The sequence below is a fragment of the Pelmatolapia mariae genome, linkage group LG5, assembly GCF_036321145.2.
Source record: "Pelmatolapia mariae isolate MD_Pm_ZW linkage group LG5, Pm_UMD_F_2, whole genome shotgun sequence".
Taxonomy (NCBI): domain Eukaryota; kingdom Metazoa; phylum Chordata; class Actinopteri; order Cichliformes; family Cichlidae; genus Pelmatolapia; species Pelmatolapia mariae.
In genome coordinates, this window is record NC_086231.1 from 3,417,930 (window position 1) to 3,439,047 (window position 21,118).

Consider the following 21,118-nt stretch of genomic DNA (forward strand, 5'->3'; position numbering starts at 1 on the left):
AAACAACTAACAACCACTAAAGAATGTGAATATCATTATATATATATTTTTTTAAAATTTCAGAGGGCTTTTACTTTGAAATCCAACATCAGGCTAACTTGATAATGACTGGGTAACACTGTGAGGGTTTATACTGTGGATCTAAATGAAAGCTAGTCCTTGGAAACAAGGAGTTTACTTACTCTCCAGTTTTTTCCCACCAGTTTCTATATTATGTATCTCATGATTTATTGTGTCATTAAGACTGCTTGTGGTGGTTAATGTTGAAATCTTATTCACTTGATGATTGTTTTTTTTTAACCATGTCTTAGTTTCTCTTACCATAATACCTAGTATGCATGAAATACAGAAAACAAAATCGACACAGCAGCCTTAAACGCTGATATCACAGGTATAGATCTGCAGTGGTCCACCCACTAAACCAGAGGCCTGAACAGGTTTAAGGCTCCAGACCTGTTCACACACCCTCCATCTGTACCATGACTGTGCTTGCACAGATGATCAGTCTAAATAAATTGTAGAAGCCATTTTTGTGTTTATTGCCTTATGTGTGCCGCTAGGTATCACTGTTTGTATGTAAATAGCTGTATTTAATGCAGGCACATTTAATTAGGGCCACATGTTTTTGGTCTGAGGGAGAAAACCTTTTGTAGCTGCTGCACTGTTGTGATTTATTCTGAATGATGTTGGATACTAAGATGAAGTGTGGAACAACAAATGCAACCGATGGTGAGCAATAAATGGACAAGATAAGTACGGCTAGAGTTACTGGACTTACTCTACACCACAAGTTTTATTCATAACAGTGGCATCACTTTACTCCACCCATCGACCACCTTTAAACGTACTCAGCCTCTACATCAATACGCTTCTTACCGGATTGATCACCAAACGTCAGTCCAGACAAAGTCATGAAACAGAAGCACATAAAGAGAAGTGGTAGAAACTCCATGTCTGCAGAAATCTGCTGAGGATCAAAAGAGTAATATCTCTCTAATATAACACACTCACAGCCACTCCTCTTAAGGCACTGATCGAGTTCTGAGTTTCTGTTCTCTAAAAGCAGTAAGCCTACACTTCCGGTGTAATCTGTCACCGTTTTTCAGCAACAGTTACACAGAAGAGGTGACAGGAGAAAGACTGATGACTAGAAATGACTGGTTATGGCAGACCTTCCCAAAGTGTGGGGCCCGTTCCCTAGGGGGGGGCGCAGAGCCATTGCAGGGGGGGCGCGGAATGAAAGGGGGGGGGGGACGCTTGGACACTGCTAGCATAATGGACAGGTTTTTGATGGGGGCTCACACACAAACGCAAAGCAGGAGATGAAGCATCGCTGAATATGTTTCCAAACCAACTTCATTCTAAGCCAAAGACTAGAAAATATGGTGAAGCATATCTGCCCTTTGGTTTCACCTGCACAAGTGCCGAGGTAGGTCTCCCCTGCAGAATTGGTTTTCCCTGCGTCTGGAGCACGTGTTGGGCTCTTCAAATCACGGACAAACACTATCACACATTCTTGATTTTTAGTTCACAAACACTTCTCATAATGACTAACTACTCCTGACATTTTGGAGATGTTAGCTCTTTATACAGTAAAGTTACAGTGGGATACAAATAACATCAGACTGATCCTGCCACGATTTGTTCCCCCTGTCTAAATCCCGGACAAACAGCATCCCACAGTTGTTTGTTTTTAAACCCATTTTGCACAGAGGCATTTTTGAAAAATTTATTGATAGCAATGTTGAATATTATTACACAGGAAAAAACAACTACACGTAAAATAATCACACCGTGACGCCTCTGCCTTTCTAAATGGAGGGACAGTAACTGCGTGTGTATATGTAAGCGTGTAAAACCTGCAGACAGTCAGATTAACAGTATTGTGTCTCTATCTGCCATTCTGCAATTCATCTCATGTAAACAATAACATGCGCACAGCGTGACGTGAAAAAAGGCACATACCTCTGTATTCCTCGTCCACACGTAAACGCAAAAAAGGAGTTTAAAAAATCTCCGTTTTCGGTGATTCGAAATGCCGTTTACGTGTGGACGAAACAGCTGCGTTTTCAGAAATACCCGTGTAGGTGCGGACGTAGCGTGAAAGAGTTAGTAGTTTATTTTCTTACTACCTGTAATTTATTGCAGATTACTTGTATTTGCTTAATTGTTTACTAAATGTTTGAGGTGTGAAATAAACCGCAATGAAGTTTGAATACAAAATATGAGTGTGTTTTTTTTGTAAAACAAAGGGGGGCCCAGCAAAAAAAGTTTGGGAACCACTGGGTTATGGTAAAACTCTTTGTGTACAGGCTGTGGTAAAGAGAGAGGATCCACTCCTATCTCCAGAATCAGCAGGTTCTAAGGTTAAGGCCAGCCTCAGTTTCTCTCTCGCTCTCTCACACACACACCTTCATATGTGTTGTTACACTCTGTTGCACATTTCCTCAGCACAGCTTCATTTGTGTCATAATTAGAGATGGCACGATACCACTTTTTAATGTCCGATACCGATTCCGATATCATAAATTTGGATATCTGCCGATACCGATATGAATCCGATATAGCGTATTTTGTAATCAATAAAACTGTTTTTTATAAATATCTTACTGCATTTTGTATAAGTTCATACTCAAGTTTTAAAAAACAAGAGACTGAAGCTATTCTGTTATACCTGTATGCAAAAAATACACTCCACCCAAAACATTTTATAGTTCAGCAACACTGATCAATGTAATAAATTTAAACCTACACCATCCTCCCTATTCTGGTATTTTAAAGAGTACTTGCCTACCTAACTAATAGGGTTGCCAACTCCCAGCAAAAATATTAGGGAACCACCCCCCGCCCTTAATCGATGTAATCAACTTTAATTTAATGCAAGTGTAAAACAAATGCACAGAAATCAATTATTTTTCTACAATAATTAAATAGATTCAACATCTTTCTTCACCAGAACTGCAGACTGCACAGATGGTGCCTTCCCATAGGAAAAAGTACTATAGCTTACTAGGGTATATATTAGACTTATTAGTTTGATTTGATTTGATTTGATATACCTTTATTAGTCCCACAAGGGGAAATTTCATGTTAAGGCTGCCGACCTATTGCACGCAATGGCGGCGCCATCTTACCCTCCGACCATACATACATTACACAAAAACATCACATGGGGAAGACAGGTCAGAGAGGTATAACAATGGAAAATGCACCACATGAGGAAAGATAAGGAGAAAAAATAACTCCCCCCAGACTGAGCTCCAACAGGGAGATCAGTTTGAGAACAGAAAAAAACACCTCTGCACATAGCACATGAAAAAAAACTCCTAATACACCAAAGAAACACATGACAAGCAACAAGGGTGGGTAAAGGGTGAGAGACAGCCAATGTAGACAGTACATCCGGGCCTGCAGCCTATGCGCTGGTCTCCTTGATCCACCGTCAGCATCGGAAGGGAATAAGCGTTGAAGGCGTTTAGTAGTTACTATATACAATAATGGATTTCTATACATTTAATCAGATGACCACTTTTGTTGTAAGATTCAGATAAGTATTTATTCAAGGTTTTTAAATGACATAACAAAGAACAAGAACAAAAGTATTTCTTTGTGCCCCCCTTTCCCTGTCAATGCCCAACCTGGCCCAACTTGCCCCCCTGGCAACACTTTGCTAGACCCGCCCCTGCACAGTTACTAGCCGTCAGCTACATAGAAAAGGATCCTGGTGTTATTTGTCTCTCAGAAACAGTTCATAACTTCCCTTCAACTCATTCATGTCACCTAAAAGGTAAACCTGTTTCTCCATCACCTGTTCAGCTCTGATGATTCAGTAAGGACATCTCCTGGTTTCATCTTCATGTTTCCCTCTCACCACATATCCAGACTGATATCATGACCAGCAGCTTTTACAGCTGTGGCTCCAGCAAACCTCAGCTGATATTAAATACATTCTAACAACAGTTTATCACGCTTAAACGTGCTGCTGTTGTTTATCCGCTGGTCTCCTCTTTCTAGCGCAAAGTGGGCGATAAACAAACAAGAAAGACGGGACCTACGGCAGAAAAGCCGATCAGCTGATCATTTCATGTGTGAAGTAATAACAGGAGAGGAAGGGGGAGTGAATGAGAGAAGTAGATGCAACTGCGCAGCAAAGACAGAATAACTCCAGCTTTGTGTCTATTTTTTCATTCTAGCTGAAGTACGGGACAAATCGCTTCCTTTTCACCTCAGTATGGAACTCCGATGGCCAGTCCAGCTGTGGCTCAATATATCAGCTGTTAAGCCTAACGTGGAAATACCATGCAAACATTCAGAGATGAACTTACACACTTGCTTTACTTCTCTGGGATAGTTTTCGCCGAGATAAAATGCCGCGGTTAGGAAGCATGTAGCGAGGCTCCAAATGCTCCAACAGACCACCGGCAGGTCTCGCAGACAACAGCCGCTCTATCACGTGACACATACTGCTCCGATGCGCCGAGCTGGGTTACGCCAAGTAGCACGTTTTCTGAGGTGATTTTGTGATACTTCGGATCGGATTACATTTTTTATTTCTCTCCGATATCCGGTCCAGTAATTTAGGTCAGTATCGGACCGATACCGATACGTAATATCGGATCGGTCCATCTCTAGTTATAATAACTGTTTATATTACCCTTTAGCTAGACACTGTGTGCACAATTATTAAGCATCTTGTATTTTATTGTTGAACATCTACAGAGCTCTTGGTCAATCCAATAATGTTAATTTATGTCAAGCCTGACTATTTAAGCAAGGAAAAATATGAGAATTCAATTCAATTTAATAAAACTTTATTGATCCCGAAGGAAATTGGGTTAAGGCTGCCGACCTTTTGTCAGCGCCATCTTACCCTTCCGACCATACATACATTAAACACAGTGTTGGGGAGTAACAGAATACATACGTTACGTATTTAAAATACAAAATATGAGTAACTGTATTCCGTTACAGTTACCGTTTAAAAAGGTGGTATTTAGAATACAGTTACTTTGTTGAAATAAATGGATTACACGGCGGTATTTTCCTGTTTCATATTGTGGCGGGTCAGGACTGTTTGGGTTTGTTTGACAGCTACGCTCTGTTGTTCCAGGCGGCAGCGTTACGGTTGCCATGGTTGCAGGGCGACGCGCGCTCTCTCTGCGTGTTTCCTGGGTGAGAGAGCGCTTTTTTGTTGTTGTTGTTGTGCTAAGCTAATAGGCAGAATGCTACAGGCATGGCCCTAAAGAATGTAGCCTCATGGGCAGTGTAGTCCGTGCTGCAGGGAGAATGGACTACCATACCCCTTATGTGTCTGTGAGCGAGGGAGGGAGAAAAAGGAAAAGTACGAGTTATCACCGAGCAGAAACGGGAGCTGGAAGCATGTAAATATAATAATAACCACTGCACCCAAGAAGAGTGCCTGACGAGCCCAGTTGTAAGTAAGCTATTAAGACTCGACTGTACGCTGTGTTCGTGTTTTCCTCCGAAACAATAAGTTCCGTTGGAGCAGCCTTTCAACGCCTCTCTCTGTCTCAAAATTGACCCAGACAACAAAGTAAAGCTATTTTTCGGCTACAGGCCCGACACGGAACCCGCCGCATTAGTCAGAGGTCCCTTTACTACGGTTCGGAGCCGCGGACCTTCAGTAATAGTAATAAATCACAGCAATAGTACATTCATGTAGTTGTAAAAAGCATGATAATATATTAAGTAATCCAAAGTATTCCGAATACGTTACTCTCATTGAGTAACGTAACGGAATACGTTACAGAATACATTTTGGGGCATGTATTCTGTAATCTGTAGTGGAATACATTTTAAAAGTAACCTTCCCAAAACTGATTACACAACATCACATGGGGAAGACAGGTCAGAGAGGTAGAGAGAGGTATAAAATGAAAAAAGAACTCCCCCCAGACTGAGCTCTAACAGGGAGATCAGTTTGAGAGCAGAAAAAAACACCTCAGCACATGACTCATCACGTCTCACAACACAGAAGACATAAGCTTCGAAGTCTTCTTGAAAGATGCAGACCTTTTCCTGTACGTCAGCTAGAACAAAGTTTCTTCAAAAACTGTCTGGGCGTTGACTTTGTGCCCATCTTCAGCCTAAAAAGGTCCAACTGGCTCATCTTCAGTGACACCAGCCAATACCAGTACACCACCTCCACCTTGCTGCTGTGTGATTTAACTGGAGCTCTGCGCCTGTTACTGATCCAGCCACAGGTCCATCCATCTGGTGCATCAAGACTCACTCTTGTCACCAGTTATTAAAACCTTTGAAAAGAATCTGTTTTCACATATTTTGATGTTTCAATTTACTGTATGTGTATTGTTCAGTGGTGGTCAGGTTTAACCTTCCTTAGCTTGGCCATGACTCTGAGCACTGAACACCTCGTACCTCAGGTTACTCCAGGTAAGTTGTAGTTCTGGAGTATGACAGCGCTGGAGGACAGCGGCTTCCCAGCAGCTTCATGTTTGATTCTTATCAAATCTTTGGCATTTTGGTTTGAAATAAAACTCTTCATGACTCTGTGATCACATCCCAACATTTTAGCAATTCCATGAGTGCTGCATCCCTCTGAAAGACTTGAAAGTTTTGACCTTTCAAAAACAGTTAAATGTCTTTTTTGGCCCATTTTGCCTGAGGAAACGAAGCTGCTTCATAATTATGCACACCTTAATATGGTGTGGTGATTCCCTTTGGCCACAGCCTCTCTCATTACACAAATACACATCACCTGATATGTTTAAATCCAATAAGCATTCAAGTTTATACAGCTTATGCAACCCTAGAGTTACCAATAGTCTCAGTATATTATGAGTGAAGTTTGAATGTTACTTTCATTATCAAATTTTATATAGTAAAATTATTTTGTTGAGAGGTAATTGAATAGCAGGAGCTTGTGATGTCCGGATCGTCTTTGAAGTATACAGAGGGGAAGCGCCGCTTCCTCGCATTCACTGGGAAGCAGCTCCAGTGATCAGGAAAAAAGAGGAAAAAAGGTCCAGTGTTCCAAGTGGCAAACGTGGTTGCTTTTCTTCTTTTGGATTGTACGGAGGAAACAAACTGTCTGCCAACTGTTGTTAACTGGAGAAGAGTTTTGTTATTGCTGGGATTCTTCTGGGTGAGTGAACTTGTTGTGAACAAGAATATTGTGAAGTTAAACCATCAACGATGATATGCTAACGGCTATCGCGGCGAATGCTAGTAGCCATGTGGTTGTAAATGTACAATTGTGAAGATTAAATTTTATATTAGTGTAACAAGTGTCACCTGGCAGTTTGCTGCCCTCGGCCAGGTGATTGGCCGAGAAGCTTTGAAAAGTTAGTGGGTGTGTGGGGCGAGGCCAGCGTTCCTCTGTGGGGCAGTCCAGAGATGATTAACTCACCCTGGTGTGAGCAGGTAAAGTGCCTGGGAAGAGATTTTTGCTCTTCTTTGATGATTTATTCTTATAGGTTCTTATTTTTTAATGTGTGCTGTTGGACTGTTTTTGGTGTGACAAATTTTAATGGAGGACCTGATCGAGCTCTAGATTGGTTTCCCCGCTCGCAGTCAATTAATATTGGAGGTGGATTTATTTTATTTTTTTTTAGATAGTTTAATAAAAAATGATTATTTTTTGCAGCTGTTGTCGTGCTGTCTCTACTGTCCCTTTTTTGTTTTTTGTAATTCTGTTGTGGTTAGTCCGTCCAGCCGTAAAGGCGGTTAATGATTGGGGGTGAGTCTTGTAAGGACGGACTAACCTCTTTCTCTCTTGTATTTTTTTTGTTTGTTTGTGCCACTTCCCTTTATAACCCAGATTGCAGGTCAGACATAGCGCTGATTCCCAGCTGTGCTGAGACCCTAATTGTTTGCAGTGCGTGCACAGGTAAATTGCAGTGTCTCTAAACAGGGTGTGACAGTTTGCAGTGTTATTTCTTTCCACACCTTTGGTGGATTAGGTCTCATGTACAGCTGGGATATTCAGTAGGATGTATTGTAAATCTTGTCTGGGAATAAATGGGAGGACGTATGTTTAATTTATGTAATAAATAAATTATCCATTTATTTCTTTGCCCGTTTATTCGACACCAGTGAGCTTGGTTACATTAGATTTTGTTAGCTTCCTATAACGCTGTATGCAAAGACTGCAGGTTATATGTATGCTGTAGACACTGTATGTTCCTGTGTCAACCCCTCGTTGTGTTCATTGTGAAGTAAATGCAGTTTACAGAAAAGGGGATATGTTTTGTTTGTTTGTTTTTGGTTTTTGTTTTTTCTGTATGAATGTCTAAATGTTGGTTCCTGAATGTTACTGTGTTATACAGGTCAGGTATTTTGGGTGTACAGTTCTTTGAAGAAAAGTCCAAAGATGGCGAGCCACCCCTCCAGGATTCCTTGAGATGATTGTTCTGAGAAGGAAGTTAAATTCTTTGGACGACCCTTGAACTGTACAAAGTCTACTTAAGTGGTTGGACAAAATTGCACCTCACTGCTCCTTTGCACATCATGCAAGGAGAGGCCTTATTGCTGGACTCCCACTGCAAGGTGTGGCCTGACACGAGAGAGACTGAGCCAAATCCCCTGGGGTGTGGTTTTTATTATTTTCCATGATTTCGGTCCCAAGTTTTCCTTTCGTGTAATGCTGTTTTCATTGTATGTATATGACATTATTCTTTTGTGAACTTGATAAAATCAAGTTCTCGGAGCGTTTCATTAGTCACTCAATTTGCTCCAGCAGTCAAACCTTAGCTGTTGGCCCAGCACAACATTAAAATCTCTATCCCAAGTTTAGAAAGGGGTGTTACACCTACAGTTACAAAATAATTGAGTTGCCTTACACACATGTAAATGCTGCTGTCTTTTCCTGTTTGCCATGTAATGCACATTATTATAAACTGCAGGAGTCAAAAATTAATTTCCCATCTTTGCTCCCATTAATTGTCTCTCACTGGTCAGTGGTGTTGCAGAGCTGTGTTGTTCTTCTGTAAGTTGACTAAATATCTGAAAACATGCAAATTCTAAAAACTTTATAACTCCTCACGCTGAGTGCTTAGAGCTGAGTCTCATTCTGCTCCTCAGGAATAAATCTGGGATTTTATTTTTAAAGCAAACACAACTGAAGTGTTTCAGGTTTTAATCTGTTTCTGCACAGACATTTGAACATAGTTAAAAAGTCTGTGTACCTGCCAAACGTGCGCACAGAGAGATTTTCATGTATTTTCTTGTTTCTATTTTTAACTTCTCTTTATCAGAGCCATGTGCACCACATCTGTGAGAATGCAGCTGCTAATGTTAGCAAGCGAATATTCCAGACTGTAATTATTACCTACAGCCTGAGAGGAAAAAAACAAGAGCTATACGCTGTGTGTGTGTGTCAGCTCTTTCAGTTTTTGTGAGTCTTGTTTTCATTTCGTTGTGGTTGGTCAGTATAACATAAAGCTATAGTGTCTTTAAAGCTTCATGTAGCAGACACACACTTAAATTTAATTTTCAGAAGCAAACGTTAGACAGTTGGTGTCTCAACAGGAAAGAAAAAGGATCTGCGTTTCAGGAAGCAGCACACAGACCGCTGTTGATAAGGCCACACCTAAAGTTAAAGACATCTCAAAATGAAACTGAGTTTCTTTAATAAATGACCATAAATAATCATGATCATGTTTTTGTTTAAGATAATGCACATTAATCTATGTAGACTCTGTATTTTACAGCCCTCATTTCCAGAAACGCAGACAAGCGAACCCCACTTTGTTTTCCTTTTTCTGTGTATGCAAGGTATTACGGTAAGAGAAACTGAGCTCCTGTTTCAAAATAAAAGCCATCTTTAGGTGTAGGTGAACGTGATGAACACGTGGTCTGACTGATATAACAAATCATTAAATACAAAAACTCCTGAAAGGAGACAACTTACTGCAGCCATGCCAAGACAAAATGTGTTCATGCCTCCCAGTGAACCACAGGTGTAATTTTAAAGAGCTCACTGAATATATGTCCATGTATTACATTTCCGAAGGCTTTTACTTTGTAATACAGTATCATACTGACTTGATATTTGCACTGTGAGGGTGAATATCACTGATCTAAAGTCAAATTAGTAACTTACAAATGTGGTTATTAGTAAGTTTGCTCAGTCTGTTAATATTTTGATTTTGTACATCTTGTCTGTATTTTTCTGTATTTCATGTTTTGTTACGTTATTAATGGCAGATCACATGTTAATGATGTTGAAAACACGTTCGCCTGAAAATGTTGACGTCGGGTTTGTTTTGTTCACCGTAATACTCACATAATGCAAAACACAATGCGGACAGCCAGTGGCGGTCCTAGCCTGTTTGGCGCCCTGGGCGAACACTCCCTTAGCCCCCCCCCCCCCCCCCCCACACACACACACACACACATAAAACATATTAAGGATTGTACATTAACATAAAACTGTTGTCGAAATTCACCAGAGAAGCACACACACACATGAAGAGAGAGAGAGAGAGAGTATGCATTGTATGCAAACAGCTACCAAACAGCCATCATAATTCGTCATACAATGAGAACAGGACAAATCAACAATTGACAATGACTAATTAATATTAAAATCTGTAACATAATGTATTGTTTGGAGTTTAGTCTGTTACTGTTGCTATTTTTACCATTTCTTTTTGGAGCAACTGTAATCCACATTATTTCCTTAGGGATTAATAAAGTATTCTGATTCTGATTGTTTCAGGATGACCTGCCATTATCCAATGACACATCTGCTTACCTGTATCTTTTGCTCATTTCTCTTCCTCTTCTTTTCTATTTTTCTAAACTGAGCACCTGATGGCTTTGAACTTTTCTTGTCCATCTTCCATTGGTTTTAATTTTGCACTCCAGTATGAACACAAATCCCCCAACTCGAGGATCACCACAACATAACCTAACATACCTACACCTTAGTTCACAGATTCACTTTGTCTAAGGTGTATTTCTGGGATTTCACACAACCCAGGATTCAAATCATGAATACATAATGGGCTTGGATTTACATCATTATGAATGAAATGTGCTCTATTTGGAAGCAGCCGGCCCCCTTTCGACGGGTTGTGTGAGACTTTAAATCATCAAACTGTAAATTATAAATTTTAAATTGTTATTGATCCCTTTACCCCTGGTCCTAAAGTGTATATTTATTTTCTTACTCTTCTTATATTTATTGTTTGTTTACTTGCACTGCTGTAACTGGAGCCTCGTCGTCTCGTCTCTCTATATACTGGACTGTATGTAGCGGAGATGACAATAAAGTTTACTTTGACTTCAGCGCGCAGGCGCACCGAGGGCTCTCGCTCTCACTTTATAGAATTTCGAAAAACATCGGTGCAAATTATAAGTCTGTATCATAATGTCTGGTGTTTTCGTGTTTGTTGGTTTGTTTTTATTTTGTTTTATTTTGCGAGTTGGTAATTAGATGCTTCGTCAGCCAGCCAGAGAATCCCCCGCCGCCCCGCCCTCTCCTCCCTGTGCCGCAAGCAGCAGGCGCACCTCGCAAACGGAGGGCGCCCTTACTCCCAGGAAATGGGCGATAGAAAACCGATCGGTGCCTATGATATTCCCAATATGCGCTGGCTGATTTTTTTTTTTTTTTTTGCCTATGCCCGTGATGCCGCCCCCCACCACGATGCCGCCCGTATCAAAAACCGCTACTGCGGACAGCTGCGTTAAAAGATAAAGTGACTGGTACGGATGGTGCAGGCATCCACCCACGAAACCATCAGCCTGAACAGCCTTAAGGCCCCACGCTGCTGCGTGTTCACAAACACTCCATTGTTCCATAACTGCGCGTGCACCTATGATCAGTAAATAAATAATAAATGAACGATTTTCTTACCGGATTGATCACCAAACGTCAGTCCGGACAAAGTCAGGAAGCAGGAGCTCATAAACAGAAGTGATAGAAGCTCCATGTCTGCAGAAATCTTCCGAGGATGAAATACAGTATCTCTCGAAAATAACGGAACTCAGAGCCACTCCTCTCAGCGCACTGACGCAGTTTTGAACACTTTCGGTTTCTAGTGCGCGAATGCAGCGGGTCATAATGCACTTCCGGAGTAAACTGTCACAGCATCAGCGCATTTTAGCCTTAACTTGTAGTAACAGTGACAGTTACACTGGCATATTAAAATGTCTAACTGCAGCAGAAATACACAGTTTTTTAAAAAAAGAAAAGAAAAAAGAAAAAAAGGTTCGTTATCTTTATGAGCAGTTCCCAATTTCCCAAAATTGTTTGTGTGTGTGTGAGTGTGTCTGAGAGAGAGAGAGATCAAAAACTAAGGAAAAATACATATGATTCTGTGATATTAACATTATGATGCAGCTTTGTTCGGCAGCTGCAGTCACAGCGTACACAGTGTGTGTCTGTTCGCGTCACTGAACGGAGATACTGGGTTTACTTTAAAACAGCGACTGTGTGTTTCAGACAGCGTGAGGTGATCTGCAGTAAACTTAAGGAGCGCTAAAAGTGATAAAGTTGAAATAAGAAGAAGCAATATGGCAGAAACGAGTCATGTTTTGATTGCAGTGTGTTTATTGCAAATCTGTTTCTGTAAAGATTCATAAATATCATGCGCACAAACAAAAAAGAAAGGCCTGATACAAACTCTACTTCTTCCCTCTCGGCTCCTGCTGAGATCACAACATCCTGTTTTTAACTATCGTCCTGTCCATGTTGACCCCACCGACTTCCTATGAATAACATTATTGCAGTTCTCTCATCCAGAATCATTAAAGAATTGTTACTGTCACTAATCTTGTTACACCTGTTAATTCTAAATACTGCATTTTAAGAAAAATACCAAATAGTGCTTTTGCAAATATTTCTGAACTCTTTACTTTATCAAGGTTAGAATTTAAAATGTAACATTGCAACACTTTAAAAACTCCGTTTGTATGACCGAAACAGAGTAGAGCTGAGACCTGATTTAACACAGAGTCTAACATAAAGTTTCTTCTTTCTCCCAAATGAGATCACAGGATGGCAAAGGTGTATTTTACCAATGTGTGAATGTGTGTGTGAATGGGTGAATGACTGAATGTAGTGTAAAGCGCTTTGGGGTCCTTAGGGACTGAGTAAAGCGCTATACAAATACAGGCCATTTACCATTTACTTTAAAATGTATCCTTCTGCTTTCATTGAAACAGCAAACTAACACAGTTCCGCATTAGCACTGCTTGCTATGTAGCCTCCTTTATTTATTAATATAATTCATTATTTATTTATTTTGTTTTTACACATTTGGTTCCTGAGAACCTGAAAATCCAGCGTCACAAAAGAAAAACGTTTTTCATCAAACACTTCTCAGCCGTCTGTCCTCATCAGTGCTAAAGATTTTTGATAAATCTTTTTATTCAAATACTCAAAAAAGTTAAAATATTTTATGTATCAAAATCAATTATTACAGTTTCCAAAGAACAAACAATAAAACACATGACATGTACAATGGACAAAGCTTTATTTAAAAAAAGCATAAAAAATGACTTTTATATGAATCAGATATTTGAAGTGTAACATACAAACAAAAACGTTTTTATGACATATTTTACACACTTTTACAGCAGGTGCACACACTTTTCCTAGAGCACCTGTACGCCACCGGAGACTGGCGGCTCTCGGTCGGAGGTGCAGGCGGAGAGGACTCGAGTTTGTCTGCAGAGCTGCTTCACATAAAAACCTTAAAACATTGTTAGAATATTTCTAGTTGTTCATCTTTGTGCTGAGTGTCAATTTAGTTCAGTTAGTTTGTTACTCTGCTGTGTACAAACTACATGTGTGGCTATTAAGAGTTGTGTTGATTATGAGTATGATGCTACTTTATTGGTTGTTCTCTGGCGCCCTCTAGTGGGAGTTACCGCATTGTGCTGCCTGGTGCAGGGTTGCTCTTCCTGAGTTCTCTTTTGTTGTTGTTGGTTCTTTAAAAGATTTGAACAGACCTCAGGTGTGTTTGCCTTTACCTGATACCTGTGCTGACTGCAAATGTCCTCGTGTTTTTCTTCTATTTCGCTCCCTGACAGACAGTTTTAAACGTTAACAAAAGAACCAAAAAACATTTTCATGTACTTGTTTTTGTGAGTTTCTACATAGTTTTCACATGAATGGAAATTTGACAATTTCTAAAACTGTAAAAGTTATAAGTTATAAAACTGTATTTCTAAATAAGTAATGAATATGTTGGGATTGTATTCTGTTATATTTACCTGTGAAAATGTGACCTCTATTAAAATCAGTTATTTGTTTTATGTAAAAGAAAACGCACATTTGTGTCACCTTTGTTCACACGTCCTGAACTAAACCGATCATACTGTCTGTGAAGTTGTTCTTTAATTGCATGAGTTGTTGGCGTGCTCGCTGCTGTATGCACAGGAGTGTGTAGTGTTGATCACACTGGGAGGTAGTGGTGAAGATGGTTAGAACATTATAGGAACAAACAAAATTGAGCTTTATATTATTGTTTAATGATATAATGTGATATAGAAAAAACATCAAAGTTCGTAGCAGGGCTCCAGAACTCCAGCTGCTGAAAGCTAAAGGTCCCGTTCACTCATATTCACATGGCCCTCAGTGATCTAAGCGTGCTGACAGTTTTTAGTGTGAAAATTTGTTTGATACGTAGTGTTCATGTGCACATGTCATACAGGCTGCTTTTGTCCATGAAGCCAACAACCAACTAGATCTTTTTAAAATAAATTTGAGGTGAAAATGACAATAAAGGAACACTTTACACAGCCCACCTTTAAAGAACAAGTTAAAAATAGCAAATAGGAAATCACATATGTGTCTTGTTTTATATCATTGTTTAATCTCATGTGACCTGTCCAGGCACTAAAGGAGCAGTTTTTGTAAATTCCACAGTTACATCTTACATTTTTCTGTTGGTGTCCAATAACACTCACTGTTATTTCACTATGTCAGAAGTCAGAGTGAATTAAAAGGCTGTTACTCTGCAGCAGCTCGCTTCCATTAATAATTTGAGAAGAAGAGCATAGAAACACATCATCTCATCACACGCTCACTCACGTGCACACACATGATTCACCGATGACACGGCCGATCTGTTGGCCCTTTAGCTCGGTCACAGACATTTATTTGACCCTTTAGTTCGGTCAGGTGGAGCAGCACCGGGGTGGTCATGTGAACTAACTCTCCCACAGAGAGCCATCAAGAGAGTGTGTTTATCACTGCAAAATGTGTGTGTGTCGTGGGAAAGGTCAAAGTCAGCAGTGGGTTGGGTGTCAGGGTTCACCACACAGCATCGCTTCTAATCTCAGAACCTGAAATCATTCCTGCTTCTTCCTGAACTCATGTGAGCAGCTCGCACACAGCTGCCCTGCTGCACCTTTGATTTCACTGCAGGGTGGAAAAAGGAAGAAAGTGGTACAGCCTGAGATCTGGTGTCTACTGAATCACATGAGGAGCTGTCAGTCAGATGGGCTGTAGTTTAAAGACTCTGCATGGATAAAATAATGCTTTCAACAGTGAGTACTAATTATTAAAACTACCAAAGAGACAAAATGTCTTCTAGGAGTAAAATGCAAACTTGTGTTATTACATGTTTACATCACATAATTTCATTTCTGTGTGGACTCCACTGATCTGATGATTAAATGTCAGTGGCTGTTAAAGGCTAAATAAAGCTGAGTGAAGTCAGTAAGTTCAAATATATGAGGAGTTTTTTTACATTTAGTTGTGGTGCTGACAGAGTCTGAGGTGGTCTGTGCGGTGCTAGATGCCAGGCTATATTTGTACATGGACTCAAATATTTAAACTGAGCTGAGGTCTGATTTCTTGGACACTTCTGAAAAGTAAAATCAAACATTTTTCATTTCTGAATCACTGAAAAGCAGCTTTGTCTTTATAGTAACACACAGCGAATAGATACGGAGACTGAACATGTTACAAGAGGTTTAAGGTGAAAATCTGAATAGATTTACTGTAGATGCTTTATTTTAAAAGAGCTCTTATAAATATTAAACATCCACCAGTAATGAATAAAAGAAGGGAACATCAAAACTGCTCATGCTAAAGGAAGAACAGTGGTTGGAGATGAAAGCACAACCCGAATTATTGTTCAATAAACTTGCAGTTTTGTTGCCTTTGACATGTTTGCTTCAAACACAGGAGCAGGTGTGACTTTGGTCGGCAACATAGCAATACTACTACTACTAATAATAATAATACTAATAATATTACTACTGCAACTACTACAACTAATAATAATAATAATAACAATATAAATAAGCACATCAGCTATGAATCTGCTACCAATTTGTAACTGAATGGGTCAAGATGACAGTTACATGTAGTCTGTTTGTACTGCTTTGCAGAAATCACAAATCTACATAAACAGGAATTTTACATTAAATACACATTCACACATAAACTACTTACACTAGTCGAGTCAGAACCTCACAGATCTGAAACAGGAAATCAGAAATTCCTCCACATTTAGTGATGTCGTTTTTGCAGGACAAAGTTGCTCGGCAACTTTATTCTTATAAAAAAATAAAACCATGAGATCTATTTCTGTATAACAACCAGTGGAGTCGAGTCCCTGTTGCAAAGAGACGCGTCGCAGACGAGCTGCACTCATCCACTCAGACTCAGACTGATTGCATCATGTTGGCATCTGTCTGCATTTATTTTATTAGATGGGAATTATTTAAACCTTTGTGACTGTTTGTAGACAGGTTGTTTTTCCATGTCAGCCAAAGGCAACATATCAAAGGTGGACGTAGACTTCTGAAAAGTGAAGTCAACACAGAAGCGCCCGAAACATGAATTCTCTAGCAGACCAGCAGGGGGCGACTCCTCTAGAAGTCTGACTGTCTAGAAGTTGAGAAAATGACCCTACTTGGACTGTGACCTCATTAAACAGTTTCCTGATGTTTACGGTCTCATTCTCAAGTTTGAGTTCTTATTAAAAACAACATGTTGTTCATTTTGTAAATTACGGCCCCATCAGAGTGAAATACAGGACATGCTTCACTGTGGCTTGGCTAATTGGCCATATGAGCCTCGGCTTCTCCTTCAGCTCCACCCTTTGCTCGTTACATCTGGCTGCAGTGTCATGAAACCACAAAATCACAATCTTTCGGACATGTCTAGACATAAACATAAAAAATTAATAATGCAGTTAGCTTTGTTCATTATCCTTATGGAAATTCTCTTTCTGACTGACAGACAAATATGACCACAGCAGAAAAAAATGAGAATAAAAATACTTTATTAATCCCTAAGGAAATTATGTTAGACACCACAACTTGAAACCATCCATTTGCTTCCGCTTATCCTTTTCAGGGTCGCAGGGGGCGCTGGAGCCTATCCCAGCTGTCACAGGGCGAGAGGCAGGGTACACCCTGGACAGGTCGCTAGTCTGTCGCAGGGCTAACACACAGGGACAGATAACCATTCGCACTCACATTCACTCCCGCATTCACACCTATGGGCAATTTAGATTGTTCAATTAACCTATCCCCACAAAGTGCATGTCTTTGGACTGTGGAAGGAAGCCGGAGTACCCGGGGAGAACCCACGCAAACACGGGGAGAACATGCAAACTCCACACAGAAAGACCCCGGCCTGATGGTGGAATTGAACTCAGGACCTTCTTGCTGTGAGGCAACAGTGCCACCGTGCTGCCCAACTTGAAACCAGCGAATGCTAATGTTGATCCATAAATGACGGTGTGTAAATTCCTTCTCTCACCCTAACCGATGGTGGCAGATGGCCCCCCCTCCCTGAGCCTGGTTCTGCTGGAGGTTTCTTCCTGTTAAAAGGGAGTTTTTCCTTCCCACTGTTGCCAAAGTGCTTGCTCATAGGGGGTCATATGATTGTTGGGTTTTTCTCTGTATCTATTATTGTAGGGTCTACCTTACAGTATAAAGCGCCTTGAGGCGACTGTTGTTGTGATTTGGGGCTATATAAATAAAATTGAATGGAACTGAATTAAATAACCAGCTGATTTCTTACAGTATATTATTATTTGTTATGTTGAGCATTTTTCTCTCTGCTGAAAATAATTGGATAAAATCAAACACTGCAGGTTAAAAACTGTTGACAAAGCTGCAGCAGCATCAGCCTGATGTGGGGCCAAACAAGTTCACTTTAATTTCATTCACAAAATACAGCAACACCACACAGCACGACAAAAACAGCAGCAGTTTTGAATTTAAACCCAGTGAGAGAATCAACAGTCTCAGGTCGGCTGGCTCTGCAGTTACAGCCTGCTATGAGCTCGTACCCTCCACACAGGCGCCTCCTGGCAGCCCTTTCTCAGTCCGAGCCCTCTGCTGGCCTCTGTGCTCCCACTTTGCTCTGCACCGCCTACTCCTCAACTCCTCCTCTCCGGTCCAACACCCGTCAGCCTCCTGTGCTGCTCCTTATCTTTTCACCAGTAGATTATTTAATATAGTTAAAGGACCTTAGTCATTAGAATTACAATAAAAAGCAAATAGTGAATATGAAAATATGGTAATACTTTAAGGAAATGACTTTGACACTGATTTAAAAAGGAAACAAAGAAAGTTTAAGTTTCTTCTTCTCTAATCTCTGATTTTTGTGGCTAACAAAATGACTTTAAATGACAGATTCAGTTTCCTGTGACCACCAGAGGTCACCTGACGGTATCAATGCATCAATGTGCATATGTGTGTGTGACTAACCTTCCCGGGCAGTATCCCAGTGGGTCGATGCTTCCTGACAGGAAACAGCTTCACTTTCAGGATCAACAGTCCTGCTTGAACACATCTATACCTCCACACTGCTGACCTGAAACCCTGACATACATCCCAGTGTCGACCACACCCTCATTATAAAAGCAGACCCTCACCCAGCCAGAGCTGTTGTGCTTTTAGTAATTATACAGTATTAATGAGTGAAAGGTTTTGCTGTGAAAATGTTTTGTTTTGTAATGTTTACATTTAAATTGTGTAGTATGTTTAAGTAGTGATCCTTTATGATCAGTAATAATATTTTCTTACTGATCATTACACGTGTACAAAGCCCTGCAATGTTTTTGGTATTATTCCACAGGTCAGGCTGTTTTTCTGCTGAGAAACTTTTTATTTGCTGGCAGAGCTCAGAATAAACACAAAAATCATCATGGAAGTCAGGGCACGATTTGCTGGGTAGGGGGGTGGGGACGTGTCTACATGTCCCTCCTTCTGCTTTATCTTATCCCCAATGGGCATAAAATTTATTCCCTTAAATGACACTGAGATAATTGACACTGGTTGGTGGGGGGGATGATCATGATCACTATCCAATTTATCTTTCCATTAAGTCACTAAACACTGCTGTAAAAAATATCACTAAATAAAAATGAAATTAAACATATTCAGAGCATCAGGAGCCCGTTTGTGTGTGTGTGTGCGTGTGTGTGTGTGTGTGTGTGTGTGTGTGTGTGTGTGTGTGTGTGTGTGTGTGTACGGGTTTTTACTATACTGGTGGGGACCAACAGCCCTCATTTAGGGTAAGGATTATGTCAATAGGATGTCCCCACAAGGATAGTAAACCAGATGTGTGTGTGTTGGTGTGTGTGTGTGTGTGTGTGTGTGTGTGTGTGTGTGTGTGTGTGTGTGTGTGTGTGTGTGTGTGTGTGTGTGTGTGTTCTCTGAGGGGTCCTGTGCCATTCGTTTCAGAAGTCTGCAGGAGGATGTGAAGATCAGGAGGTTTCACATGAGGTCAAAGGTCATCCCAACACACACACACATATTGTGTGGCAGTAGTTAGTATTTCACAGAAGGGCTGATGTTGAGTTTTGTGCTTCCTGAGTTTAAATTGAAGGTTTTTCTGATTACACAGAGGAGAAAATGAAAAAAGAGAGAAATGTCGTGATCCCTCCTCCCCCAGGAGCAGAGCCTTTGTCCTACTGTGTGTGTGTGTGTGTCTAGGATTAACTCTGCTATACAGTACCTGTACCTATGACGGGGGTGTGCCCACCTGTTCCTCGTTACCTGCACTTTGTGCTCCCGGCTCTGCTTGTCGCTCGTCAGTGCAGTCGAACAGTTCAGGCCAGAGTTTCTAAAAACTCGCTGTAACATCAGAACCTGCTGAATGTGTCCACCTCCGTCCTCCAGTGAGTCTTTTCTACGTTAGTTGATAGTTTTGTTGTTTAGTTTTGTTTTTGTATGTTGTTGTTGTTGTTTTCAGATTTGACTGATGACGTCTTCATGCAGTTTTAACCAGGCTACAAAATAACTCCACATATAGGTGGAGATGGCTGAGTGGACTTCATTTCACTTTGAGTTCGCTCTGTGAGTTTTTCCCCCAGTTATTATTTTTATTCTTTCAGCTTTTTGTTTGTTTGTGTTTTGCTTCTTTTAAAGTATTTTTTCCAGTATTAGTTTAGATTTTCTCTGTTTTGATTTTGGTTGACTTCAGTAAAATTTGGGGTCATTAAGCAAAACAAGACAAACAAAATATGATGAAAATGTTCTTCCTTACACAGAACTGCTGATCTTTGTCTTGATCATTCTGTTTATTCATCCAAACTTCTCAGTTTGCCAACTTAGATATAAATGTTCCTGTGACATCTGTTTGCCAGATGACGTTTTGCACCTTCTGCACCCGAGAGGCAAACTGACCTGGCACCAACAAGACTCTCCTCTTGATAGATGTTAATGTTTTTTCTTTCAGTCCTGTTGGCCGTTTGTAAAAGAGCAACTCTGAGAGTTAAAGGTATCAATAAAAAAGATGCACATGATCTCAGTGATCAGCAGTAACTGTTCATCCAAAACTTTACATCGGACCCTCCCCCAAAACCAGCTGTTATGTAACAATGGCAGAAGTCACTCTCACCATCAGCGAGCTGTTGTATGCTTGGATAACACTCTCAGTGGGTATTTCCACATCCTGGGGATTTTCAGAATTGCAGCAGTTTGAGACTTGTTTGACTGTTTGATGATGATCATGGATTATATTCGCCGTGAGCTCGTAAAGCATTTTTCACAACACGGTACGAGGCGTTAATGTCTCCAGAGGCTCGTAAATACTTTCAGCTCAGAGTCTCGCTCTGCACACGACCTCAGACAGTCTGGGTACCTGAGGTAACTTCCTCTGATATGCACACAGTTACTCAAACACATAAACACATGCAGTTATACTCTATGT

At 40.5% G+C, this 21,118-nt stretch overlaps 1 protein-coding gene across 4 annotated transcripts in view; it reads right to left on the reverse strand.

Annotated features, from left to right (window-relative positions):
• The window catches only part of LOC134627351 (butyrophilin subfamily 1 member A1-like), a 52,744-nt gene extending 40,699 nt beyond the window's left edge, over nucleotides 1-12,045 (reverse strand). For 2 of the 4 annotated variants that reach the window (XM_063473358.1, XM_063473359.1), the window contains exon 1: nucleotides 11,843-12,042. In XM_063473358.1, coding sequence (XP_063329428.1) covers nucleotides 11,843-11,918 — 76 coding nt within the window. In that variant the 5' untranslated portion in view covers nucleotides 11,919-12,042. Of the gene's footprint in view, nucleotides 1-876; nucleotides 1,184-11,842 lie in introns of those variants that run through there. The other 2 variants (XM_063473357.1, XM_063473356.1) reach the window with 2 other exon arrangements.
• Nucleotides 12,046-21,118: the final 9,073 nt, after the last annotated feature.